General features: G+C 41.3%; 1 protein-coding gene across 2 annotated transcripts; it reads left to right on the top strand.

Moving 5' to 3' along the window:
• Positions 1-11,473, top strand: pnp6 (purine nucleoside phosphorylase 6). 2 transcript variants are annotated; one of them, XM_071524084.1, is made up of 6 exons: positions 1-138; positions 3,119-3,288; positions 3,416-3,519; positions 6,233-6,408; positions 6,892-7,082; positions 8,637-11,473. In XM_071524084.1, exons 1-6 carry the CDS (start codon positions 104-106, stop codon positions 8,831-8,833), a joined length of 873 nt encoding a protein of 290 aa, XP_071380185.1. In that variant the 5' UTR covers positions 1-103; the 3' UTR covers positions 8,834-11,473. The 2 variants fall into 2 exon arrangements, with proteins under 2 accessions (XP_071380185.1, XP_071380193.1); XM_071524092.1 differs by having other exon boundaries at positions 104-138; positions 3,125-3,288.
• The last annotated feature ends 438 nt before the right edge of the window (positions 11,474-11,911 follow it).

Consider the following 11,911-nt stretch of genomic DNA (forward strand, 5'->3'; position numbering starts at 1 on the left):
AGCCGCTCAACTAAGCTACCGTAAACTCACCACGGGAGCCACGGCGTCAAACAGCAAATTACCACCGTCTCATCAGTAGATTCGTCCCCGCTCATCATCAGATATGGAAGCGGCGTCGTCCTCCTCTAATCGGTGCAGGTAAGACAGATAAGGCTGTATGTTGCGTGGAGGGACAAGAGCCCCTCCTGGCTGCTTCATGGTTGTCAAGGCTACGCAGTAATTACATTCAGTGATATCCAATGATGTTGAAATAAGGCAGGTGGAATTGGTGCATAACACACGTCTTGATACAGACTAGACTATTTGAAAATCGTTTTAGGAGAGGCCAAGGCTGCAGTTGTTTAACGGTTTATTTTCAGTATGGGGGCTTCCCTGCTTAGGCTACACTCATAATCTGATCAGGCCAGAGAATAAATGAAACCATGCTCACACTGACGTAATCTCGTATGTAACAGGTGTTTATCTATAGGTTCGTAGGTTATATATAATTTTTTTATAGACAAAATGCAGCTTTTTTACATAAATAGGCCTAATTCGAATTCCTCTCGTGACTCATCGTGCTAGCCTGCGAGAATGTGGCACCACTTAAAGAGCCAGTCCTGTTTCCCCGGGTTGACGAGAGCGGTGGAGCGTAGGAAACTGTCATAGCTGGACCGGGGCAGCGGGCAGACTCATTTGTAGTTGAGAGAAGTGCTGTGTTGTGTCTGCCAAAAGCGGTCAGTGAGGCTGCGGGCCGTGCCGTTCCGCCCCGAGCCTGTCCGGGGAGCGGGAGCCCGGCGGCTGAATGGAAAGTGCTGATTCCAGCTCGAGGCCGGCCGGCAGCACCACGGACAGCTCCGCGCGCAGCTGAGCTCAAACCCGGAAGTGAGGGGAAGGGGGGAAGCCCACCTTCTGTCACTCCGTCTGCCGTCACTTTTTGTGAGTTTCAGTGAAACATTCAATACCAGCGCTGCCACTGACATTTCTTTCTGTTTCTGTTGTTTAACGTGATTTAATAGTGGTTTCAGTTTAAGAAAATGCTAACAGGACAGGTATAGCGTTACAAACTTGGACGTCAAAAAGACAAAACGATAGCGTTTTGCATTTAACCAGTTGTGAAAGAATTTGTGTGCAATTTTCTGCATTACAAATACAAAACACTCTAAAACAGCACAGGAAGGTATATGTTTACAACACACTAGGCGACCAGCTGATGTTAGGAGAAGTTAGCCAGTTGGTTTAAGAGAAGTGCTGTGGATTTTAACGGTCATGCACTTGTTTTTCAGAAATATCAACAAAACGTGACAGAGGACAAGACATATGATGTCATATTCATTGTGAACATATATTTCTTGTTTAAACACCCTCAGCAGTTAAATTATCTGGCCAGTCTAGTAATGGTAGGCTACTGTATTCAGCACAGCAGTGGGAGGCATGTAAAACATTCATGACTTTAACAACAAACACTGTATTGTTATTAGTCTGGTCGGTGTCATAGAGAGGCTAACACAGAGAACATGGTGCACATCTTTCATAGTATATTGCCGGTTGTCGTCTGTTTTGCTGTACTCAGTTTGGCCTTCCAATTTATCTTCAATCAGTCTATTCTATTTGAAAAACTACATTGGCAGCAAAGAACTGAATTGGCTTTGAAAATGCGTAGTCCACTTGCCACTGTGGCCTGTTGACTAAAAAGTTATTTTTATACTCTGTCAAACTGCTTGTGAAATGGAAATGTAATGGGAATGTAAGCAAAAACATTTTTTTGGTTCCTCCTCCATCTTCCTTCCAGTTTGGCATTATAGGGTTTATGGATCACTCATTAAAAAATGTTGTTAGGCAATCAGGTTCAACCTGACCTGCAAACATTCATTCCCCACCTTCTGCTTGTACCAATCCCTTGAAGCTCACACACCGACAGAACTAGTTAGAGCAGTCACTTGCATATCTGCATGAGTGTGTGCATTGTTTGTGTGAGTGTGTGAAGCTGCCACACCTGCAGAATTATGTATGGCTATGTTATGTGAAGGGCAACTCCTGTAATTGACAGGTTGGTTCTGACATCCATACAAAGCCTGGGTTCACAGTTGTCTTTACAGAAAGTTTTGCTTTCACTTTAGTCCTGGTGCGGACAAACCTAACCACTTCACAAGACAATCACATGCAGAGTAAGTTAGCAGTCTGTTTTTGAGCTGGAATTGAATAAGGAAAAAGGGGGAAATGTGGAAAGACTGAGAACCTAAGGCTATTCTGATAGTTATTTCTGACATGGGCTCAAAACCATCAGGCTCACCCCTGCTGCAGACTGAAGCGTTATCGTGTTTTATTAACACAGCTCAAGGGATAGAAGGAGCATTCACAGAATTATAGCTTTACAACCACATTTATAACCAGAATTACAGACTGACTCTTACAGACTTTGTATAATAGTACCTCTAGGCATTCCCAACCAAATCAACATTCCTCAATAGTAATTTGTCTGGTACACTTAAAATGGTGGAGTAAAAATGAATATAGAACTCATAGCTCTGGTGCACAATTTATCATTTTTTATTATTATTTTTTACACTGTGTTCATTTTCATTTGCTTGAACTCCATCAAAGCTAATCCTTTTTTTTTTTTTACTTACATTTAACATGGCTGCTGTAGAATATCTGATAATGTTATCAGATGAGCCTCAGAAAATTGATTTGCCAACCTGGCAAAGGCATCATATACCTGAATATTCCAGTAGAAGTTGTATTAAACACTCAAGCTGTCTTAGTCTCAAGGCCTTGTACATGAAACAGTGCTGATACATGGTAGAAATCGTAACTGAACCAAAGCGCCTTTTCAATTCTTTCAAGTGTAGTTTTCTACTAATTACCTAGACATTTAAACAAAACAAAACAAAACAAAAAATCTTGTTTATATGATATTTTTCTGTTTTATTCTATTTTTCTTTGAATCCTAATTTTAAATATGAAAATGATGTTGAATAGTATTCATGATGACTCCATGATGATAATTATGTTTTGAATGATAATGATGATGGTGATAATGATTTTTTATGCCATGAAATGCCATTGATTTATCAATATCAGAGACATGATTTGGTATTAATTGAGACAAATCACTATTATTTTCTGTTGTCTTCAGCTACAGTTACGACGACTACAGGGAGACGACAGACTGGCTGCTGTCCCACACAGAGCAGCGTCCTAAAGTGGCCATCATCTGCGGTTCAGGTCTGGGCGGTCTGGGTGACCTGCTGGACAACAAGACTGTCTTCCCTTATAAGGACATCCCACGCTTCCCCACCAGCACAGGTAGGCTGTGTGTGTGTGTGTGTGTGTGTGTGTTTGTGTGTTTGAGAGGGGTTAAGAGTGAGAGTTAGATAAAACTTATTATAAGTATGTGTGTGTACTAACAGCTGCTCATATGTCTGCTGGGCAGTGCCAGGCCATGAGGGTCAGCTGGTATTCGGGAGTCTGCGGGGTCGTCAGTGTGTCTGCATGCAGGGACGCTTCCACTTCTACGAAGGCTACAACATACACACGGTGAGCTAGTTTAGTCCTGATGAGTGATGACATTACATTTTACATTATCACAGTACTTCCATTAATCTTACTTATCATTACTCATACCCTCAGATGAGGTTAGTTCATATGTGTACATGGAAATTACTGTCAGCACACTGTCAGTATCAGGCAATACTGTTGCTATTAGGATTCAAACCAGTAACCCCTTATGTACAACATGGTCTCCCTGTCTAACCTTTTTTGTGGTCTTGGCCACTGGCAGATCGCTTTATCCTGGCTAATGGTGAGCAGGAAGCAACCTGCCACATTAACTTAGAAAAGTGAAAACAATCCTCTATCCTTTGCTGGATCTTACCATTGCATTATTTGTCTCTTAGACTTCTTCTTTACTGTGCTACTTGCTATATTGGGATTACATTAGATTAGAACAAAGTTTAATGATCCCTGTGCGGAAATTGGGTAATGCAGAGATCTCGACTTTTTCAGTTGTTCCATGTATTGCAAGTAACTCTGGAAAAGAATGCGAGAACAGATGCCTTAAATTGTAAATTGGATTTCAAATGAATTACTGAGTTTCACACATATAGTAACATGTAGAATATATCATTTATTTCTCTTAAGAGGTTTCAGTTAGTGCTCTAAGCTGCCTTGTTGTGAGCTGCTTTTTAAAGTGGATTTCTGTCACAAACCACCGTGCTGATGTATTTTGACATCTTGTTGGAGTTAAAGACAGACTAGGCAGGATAATAGAACAAAAACTGGGAGTTTGAGATTGGATTTGTCAATCACATTGGGGAAAGCATTCGCAGTCTCCTTGTAGTTTCACAACTCCTCCGTAGTTTTTCAGCTTCAGGTCCAAATGAGAAATGTAATCTCTAACACATGGACTCAGGTGTACAAAAACACATTTGTTATTCTCGTCACGGAGGGTTGCTACACATAGACACATGATCCATTTTGTGCCCCGGCCCTGAGTTTAAACGTCCAATAATACATTAGCTCTAGTTACATAATAATAGATAATGTCAAACTGCCTGTAAAAATTGATGTTTTTCTTTCTGAAAATGTAACACAGGCTCAAATTTATCTGTATTCCTTAATCCTTGATATCATACTGTGTAGGCTATATAGGAAATTTTTAATTTACACAGTAGGGCCCCTTTGAGGAAAACTGTTCTCAGGGACACTTTTCCTTGGTTAGATTTTACTCCATCCTCATGATTCTACAATTTTATAACAAGTTCATATCAGGTTGTAACGACAAATTGTCTTTAGTCGGCTTTTGACCCCTGGTGCGTCACAGGCTGTGGCATAACTCACAGCTTTGGCTAAAATTTTACAATGTGTGATGAGCTGGAGAGTCACAGGGATCGTCTTTAATAAGAAAACCACACAGTGTATCTCATTGTCAGCACAGGTCTGGCCTTTGGCCCTTTGTAGATACTAGATACTGTTTTATTTTTATTATTTTATTATTTATATTATTTTATTACCAGCTGTGATGAGCTGTGACCACATAAAATAGTCCATATAACCCATCTGAATCAATAAAATCCAGCTCTCCAGGTGACATATTAAACACCTTTGGTTGTATCATCCTCAGTTAACTACATCAAATTAAATCATTGCTATGGTTAATTTAAGGTATACTGAACTCAATTCAACTCAAAAAGATCCAGCTCCATTCAAGCCAAATGAGATACACTTCCACCAGACAAAGTGATGTGTGTTACAAAATGATGAATGAATGAATTAAGCTTTTCTGGGGAGTTGTGGTAGATCCGAGTGTTAAAGTGCACGCTATGTGTTTATGACACTGAGGGTTTGAACCTGGCTCATGAACTTTGTCTCATGTCATAATTTTGCTCTCCTTGGTATAATGAAACTCAGTAAAATTCAGATGGTTTCTATCGCTTTCGTCTCTTGCACAGTAGGCTATGTGATGAGAGGATTGGCACTAAACTCATCTCTGTGTCAGGTGCGCATACCAAGCATGCAGTATGTTAAGTAATCATTGGAGATTAGCATAATCCTAAAAGTGAGAAAATGAGAACCTGTAGCAGCTCTAAGGCTTGATGGTTAGATCATTTTAATGACCAGTGTCTAAACCTTCCAGGCTTGTTTAGGGGATCGTTAAAATAGACATGGCATTCAACAAAAAGAATACACTTCAATGACAGGAAGTGAGCGAAGTTAGCCAGGCAGTTTTTGCACTGTCGATTCATAAAGGACTAATGATAAAGTTTGAGAATTTATTTTCAGAAATGATGAATACACAAGGAGTGGGCTCTTGTTTTTGTTTTTGTTTTGGTTGTGCCACAGGGACTTTTCTTTTGTTTCCAGGTTTGATCTGTGGATAGGGTCACTTGGCGACTCCTTCAAGGACTCATGCTGTGCTGACGGACTTTTGAATTTTACTTATGAACGCTGCAGATACGATGCTGTGCTTTTGTTTAGTCTGTGCTGTTTTGGTTCTTGTTTATGTGGGTTTTCTTTTTGTCTTTTGTACTTGTTTATTTGTATTAATGTTCCTTATGAATATACGAGGAACAAGCTATAGAATAAAAACCAATACCAACTTTGCATTACAAGTTGATTCCTCTCCAAGTGTGATGCATTCCTCCCTCCAGTGACCACAGGTGACCCATATCTTGTCACTCTTAACTGTATAATAACTTCAAAAAAAGATGATGGTGTCTGTCTCTCAAGCATGACATGTTTCTTTCTCCAGGTGACATACCCGGTGCGAGTGTTCTTCCTGCTGGGCGTGGAAACTCTGATCGTGACGAACGCAGCTGGAGGGGTCAATGGCAGCTTCAACGTTGGTGACATCATGCTCATTAAAGACCACATCAACATGCCAGGCTTCGCCGGGCAGAACCCGCTGTGTGGGCACAATGATGAGAGGTAGAGCGCACAGGAATTTTGCATTATCTTTTATAAGACTGCTTTTAGTAGTCATATAAAATACAGTTTAAGAGCATCAACTGAATTCCAACAAGATCAACAGGATCTTTACATATAAACCTTTTCAAAGATACTACCGTGTTTACTACCGCCTTTCCGGGAACAGTGCTACAGTATTTTCCAGATAATTCCTTTTGTGCACAGACTTTAGTTGCACCAATACCACTGTTGCTGTCCAAGTACAAACACTCAACTTTGAGTGCTTGTCATTAGAGATTATTTTAGCCTCATCAAATAGCATTATGTCAGTGTTTTGCTCTTTATCAGTGGACCTCATGGACAGAAAACAGGAATACTTTTACCTGATGCCAGCCCCATGTCAGTATACATGCAGCAAGCATGTGGAAAGTGGGGCTTGAACCGTTGCCACACCTGTATCTTATAGACTATTTTGTACCGTTCCTTCACTGTATGTCTCCGCAGGTTTGGAGTGCGTTTCCCTTGCATGTCGGATGCATACGACCGTGATCTGATTGCCCTGGCCAAGCACACAGCAGAGGAGCAGGGCTGCGGCACCTTCCTACAGCAAGGGGTTTACTGCATGCTGGCTGGACCAACATTCGAGACCATTGCAGAGTGCAGACTGCTGCAGCTTCTGGGAGCTGACGCTGTGGGTTAGTATGGGGCAGCTTCAACAATACAGCAGTCATACTTTATGTAGACAAATCACGTGCACAGCATACTGGCCACGTTTGCATGCCATACAGTTAAGGTCTTATTCAGGTGAAGCGGTTCACATGCACCTTTGATACCCTGCATCTGAGTATCCCTGTTGCCATAAATAAATCAAATAGTAAAATATTCCTGTCCACCTGTGGTGTGGATAGAACAGAGAGAACAGATGCCAGTCTGCCAGCAAACGAGTATAAAAAGATGCAGCTGCCAGCTCTAACCTACCTTTAATGAGCAATTCTGATACAGGGGTGTAGGAATGGAGGGTAAATCCCACTATCTAGGATGACACCCGCTTTCCAAGAGGTGGTGAAGTATAGAAATAAACAGGATTAAGCAATGTTCAGATTTCAAAGCGCTTTGATTTACTGTAGTCTTCAGGTGAACAGACAACAGTTCCATACAGCAAAAAGAAAAAAATCAAACAACCAGGAACAAAATGGACAAACCAAGATTAGAAGTTAGGGTTCCCCTTACCCCTCTCTGGACTGTTCCATTAACTTTAGCTGCTGGGGAGTATCAATTAATAGCCACATGGTCATTTCACATGTACTGTCCTAATATCAAGATTACTTCACTGAAATTCAACAATTAATTCACAGGCAGCAGAGAACTCAACTGCTCACAAAAGAAAGGAAACTACATAAAGCAAACCCATTCCAACCTCCCTCCCAATTCAGCCCTCTTGGTAGAGTCCAGTGAGGTTCATCAGCAGCAGCATTCTCACATTGCGCACTAGGTGGGGGAAAGACATGATGTAACAGTAATAGTAAATACTGCTCACCGCCATGTTTTGTTGACATCAAAATGTACCAATAATGCTACGCGAGTCTGAGTTTGCACAGACAGTGAAAACCAGAAGTGAAAAGAGTAAGATGTCTCCATGCCACAGTAACCTTTTTAGCCCCGCGACTGCAGGGGCTCTATGGATCGCTTTGTCGGTCGGTCGGTCGGTCGTTCTGTTCACCACTTTATGGTCACGTGGGTGAAAGTGTGCCACAGGGAGTTAGACTGCAGACTCTCAATCGGGAGACCTGACTTCGATTCCCTGCATCCACAAAATTCAGTGTCGCGGGGCTGTTAGACTCTTAGTCTTGTTAATCTGGGAGTAATCAGGCATCTTAACCAGGTTTCCCATAATCAGAGTGTGAGCTTACCCTATAAATGAGTTATGACGTTTACATGTGTCGACCTAGTTTAAAAGCAACTGTATCAGGGCTCGACCGGTAGAGCACGTACCATTAAGGCTAAATCCAGATCACAGCAGAATCTGGTCTGTGCCCTTTGCTGCATGTCATCCCCTTTCTCTGCCCCGTCTTTCCTGTCTCTCTCTACTGTGTCTGTCCAATAAAGCAGGAATGCCAAAAAAATAAATAAATAAATAAAACCATCTGTATTAGTGATGAAAAATGAAAGGGTTTTAACAGCGACTTACCACTTTGAGTCATTTTGTATGTGTGTGTGTGTGTCTGTGCGTCTCTCTTCCCTCTGTCTAGGTATGAGTACAGTCCCGGAGGTGGTCGTGGCTCGTCACTGTGGCATGCGTGTCTTGGGCCTGTCCCTTATCACCAACAAGGTGGTGACAGATTATGCCAGCGTGGAGAAGGCAAACCACGAAGAGGTGCTGGAGACCACCCGCCGCCGAACCCAGGACCTCCAGAGGCTCGTCAGCCACCTCATAGCCAAGATCTAGCAGCTTCCGGTCTTCATCTAAGATCCGCTGGGGAAATAAATGGGATGGGATTCAACCAAAGCTATTAATTCAGTGGTCAAGTCAATCAAAGAAAGGTGATTTACAGCTTCATGGTAAAGTCTAGGATAAAAATTAGGGCTGATGGTGAGTTGTTCAAACTGGGGTGGACGGGTAAATGCTTATTTTCTCTTTACTTTGTGGCTAAAATCTATAGTTAGCAAGGGAATGAATTCAATAATGTCCCCCCTTCTCACCCCTCAAATCACCCACCTGTAAGACTAAGATGCTTTCCAGGTAAGAGTGACTAGTAAGTAGAGAGCAGAGCAAAGGCAACGTGCATGTATTGTAATGTCAATACGCAATGAACGTACATGTGCATCTTTGCAAAATGAAAGCAATATTTGGAGACACTCATCATAGCGTTTGATCAGCAACTCTTTTACTGCCACTCTCCAGTGCTATTACAACATGGCTTTCACAAACGACTTTAATGAATTTGAAAGTCCACACATGAGATGACGGGTGTCTTCAAAATGTGTTTAGAAATATGTGGGTGACGGATTGACTTTTGCTGCGTATTTGCTTGAATCTCAGCCCTCGTCTGGGGCAGTGTGGTCTGCTGGCTAAGATCTTGACTTATATTTGTACCATTCCCTTATTTAAAATGGCCATATATCCAAGTCATGTATCGTTGAAGAGATGTTAGAGGATGTTAGAGATGTTGCCATTGTAGAACTCCCACCACTGTGCATCTATCCTGCCTTAGTACTGCAGTGTTGTTGGAATTTTCTCATTCCTGTTAGAGCTGGAGTGACAGCACAGCAAGCATGTAAAAGAGTGGGACTTGTTTGATGGCGGCACCTGGATGTTTTAATGTACAGTATCTAAATAATGTCCTTACTTTATGCTTATGGTTGGTCTTCTGGCTCATGTTATAGAGTAGCAAGCTCTACAGGGCATTCACTGAGACAACTGTGTGATGATTAGAAGATGTATGATTACAAGTTGTTTTTATTACAGGGTAGCATCCAAATCCCTGGTCTTTGTTTATGGAGACTCAGCTGGACTGTGGTATTTGTCTCGGTCTTTTTACTACCTCTGTTTTATTTGACTCTCTAAATGATCGGCTATCATTAGGCTCTACAGTCAAGGGTTACAAGATATTACTGACAACCTGTGAACTCAACCATCTGTTATTTTAACACATATGTCTTGTGTGAGAGCAATGTACACTGTTACCACCTATGAATGTAGCAGAGCCATAGTGTATCGTCTATAGCTACTCAGAAGACTGTGTGTACTTTGGGCCTGGTCTTGACATATTAGTCCAGTGCTAGAAGTAACATCTACTAGAGATCCATTGGTTAAACTACACTCCATTACTCCTGTAGGGTTAATCCATGTCTGGGAAATGAGTCCACATGATAGTAATTAAAGAGAATATAGAATGATTCTTGTGATCAAACATAAATCCTGTTGTCAAGATCAACAGGATCCACTGGGACCTAATTAACGGTTTTTTGTTTTTTTTTGTTGCTTGTTAATAATGTCAAATTATTCTTAGCCGTAAATCAAAGTGGCTACATTTTCAATACTTTCCACTATTTAAAAAATTGACAGAGTTATTTATTTTTTGAAGCAGACCAATCAATTATCTTAACAAATCTAATATATTTATTGATGAGAGTATGTGACAAAATGACAAAATGAGTCATTGGGCCTGGTGTATTGAATGCAAATTGATCTTAATCCTTGGGGGAACTCCACTGGAAAAGGAGTCCAGGGTTTTAGCTGAATCAGTGTCTGAAAAGCCTGTTCAGTATGATGGAGAGCCCTCTGTCTTAGAAATCTGGTGGATTACTAGATTTAATAGAAATCTAATGAATAATTATAAAATAGTTATAATACATGATGTGCACAATATAATCTGAAAGTAATAGCCAAAGTCAAGTGCTAGTCTGGTCAAGCAGTAGCAGCGATGTATGAAGGTTTTGCTGTGGTGGATGGCATTTGGATCAAAGTTATTTGCACACCAAAAGACTGGAACTGTAATATCAAGCAGGGCTATAATACCGGGGTCTGCAGTTTTCAATCTTCTCTGCGCTGATCTGGGACCTCCTGCCAGGTTCCCTTGACCGTCTCATTCATTAGAGGTGGAGAGGCCAGAGTGATCCCAGATCAGCAGTCCACCTCTGAGGCGCTTTGTGCCAGGCCTTAGATTAAGGTGCTAATGCAAGTCTTAAAGGGGAATTCCTTAGGCCCATGATTGCTTTATTCTATAGTTGTTTTATCAGTTCTGAAACACAAAATGCACCATCATCTCCAGAGAAGCCATGTTTTTCTGCCATGTTTTTCCAATTCATTCTGTACAGGGCAACTGCAGATTTTACATCTTGAAGTTATCACTATTATTCCTGTTCTCTTACTTTTGGAGACTTGCTTATGTTCACATTGATTGGACTGCAAGAGACTAATGGCCTCTATTTATTCTTAAATTAGGTGCTATTCCCCTTTAAGGTCTCAGGTTGGAACCTAATGCATATATATAGAAAATACTGTAACCCTCCTATGTCTCCTACTGTATGTCTTAACACAGAATGTATTTTCGTAAAAGATAGTACAACTCTTAAATAAAAACCTACAGACGACAATTGTACACTAGTATTTTCTGTCACAGATGAGTCTTATATGTTTGTGTGTGTGTGTGTGTGTGTGTGTGTGTGTGTGTGTGTGTGTGCATATGTGTGTGTGTGGTGGTGGTGGGGTTTATGTCCTACACAGAATCAATCAATATGGATGTTAAGGTTTGTTCCAAGGAGAAAAGGAGTTACTTTCACTACCATCAATAATGATGATCAATGAACAGAGCAGAATCTGTGAAAAGTAGGAAGATAAAGGAGAGGGCACACTCCTTTCTCTCTCACCCACACACACACACACACACACACCTCATCAACACTCTCTCTCTCTCTCTTCGATTTCACTCCCCCATCAGACACACACACACACATGGTAAACAGTGAGAACCCCTCAAACAGACGGAGATGCTGTGAGATTAAGCTGAGTGGAAGTGGCTGT

The sequence above is a fragment of the Centroberyx affinis genome, unplaced genomic scaffold (genome assembly GCF_046629955.1).
Source record: "Centroberyx affinis isolate AG114_WGS23_722 - 3 ecotype Tasmania unplaced genomic scaffold, CSIRO-AGI_Caff_v1 ptg000103l_1, whole genome shotgun sequence".
In the NCBI taxonomy this organism is placed as follows: Eukaryota; Metazoa; Chordata; class Actinopteri; order Beryciformes; family Berycidae; genus Centroberyx; species Centroberyx affinis.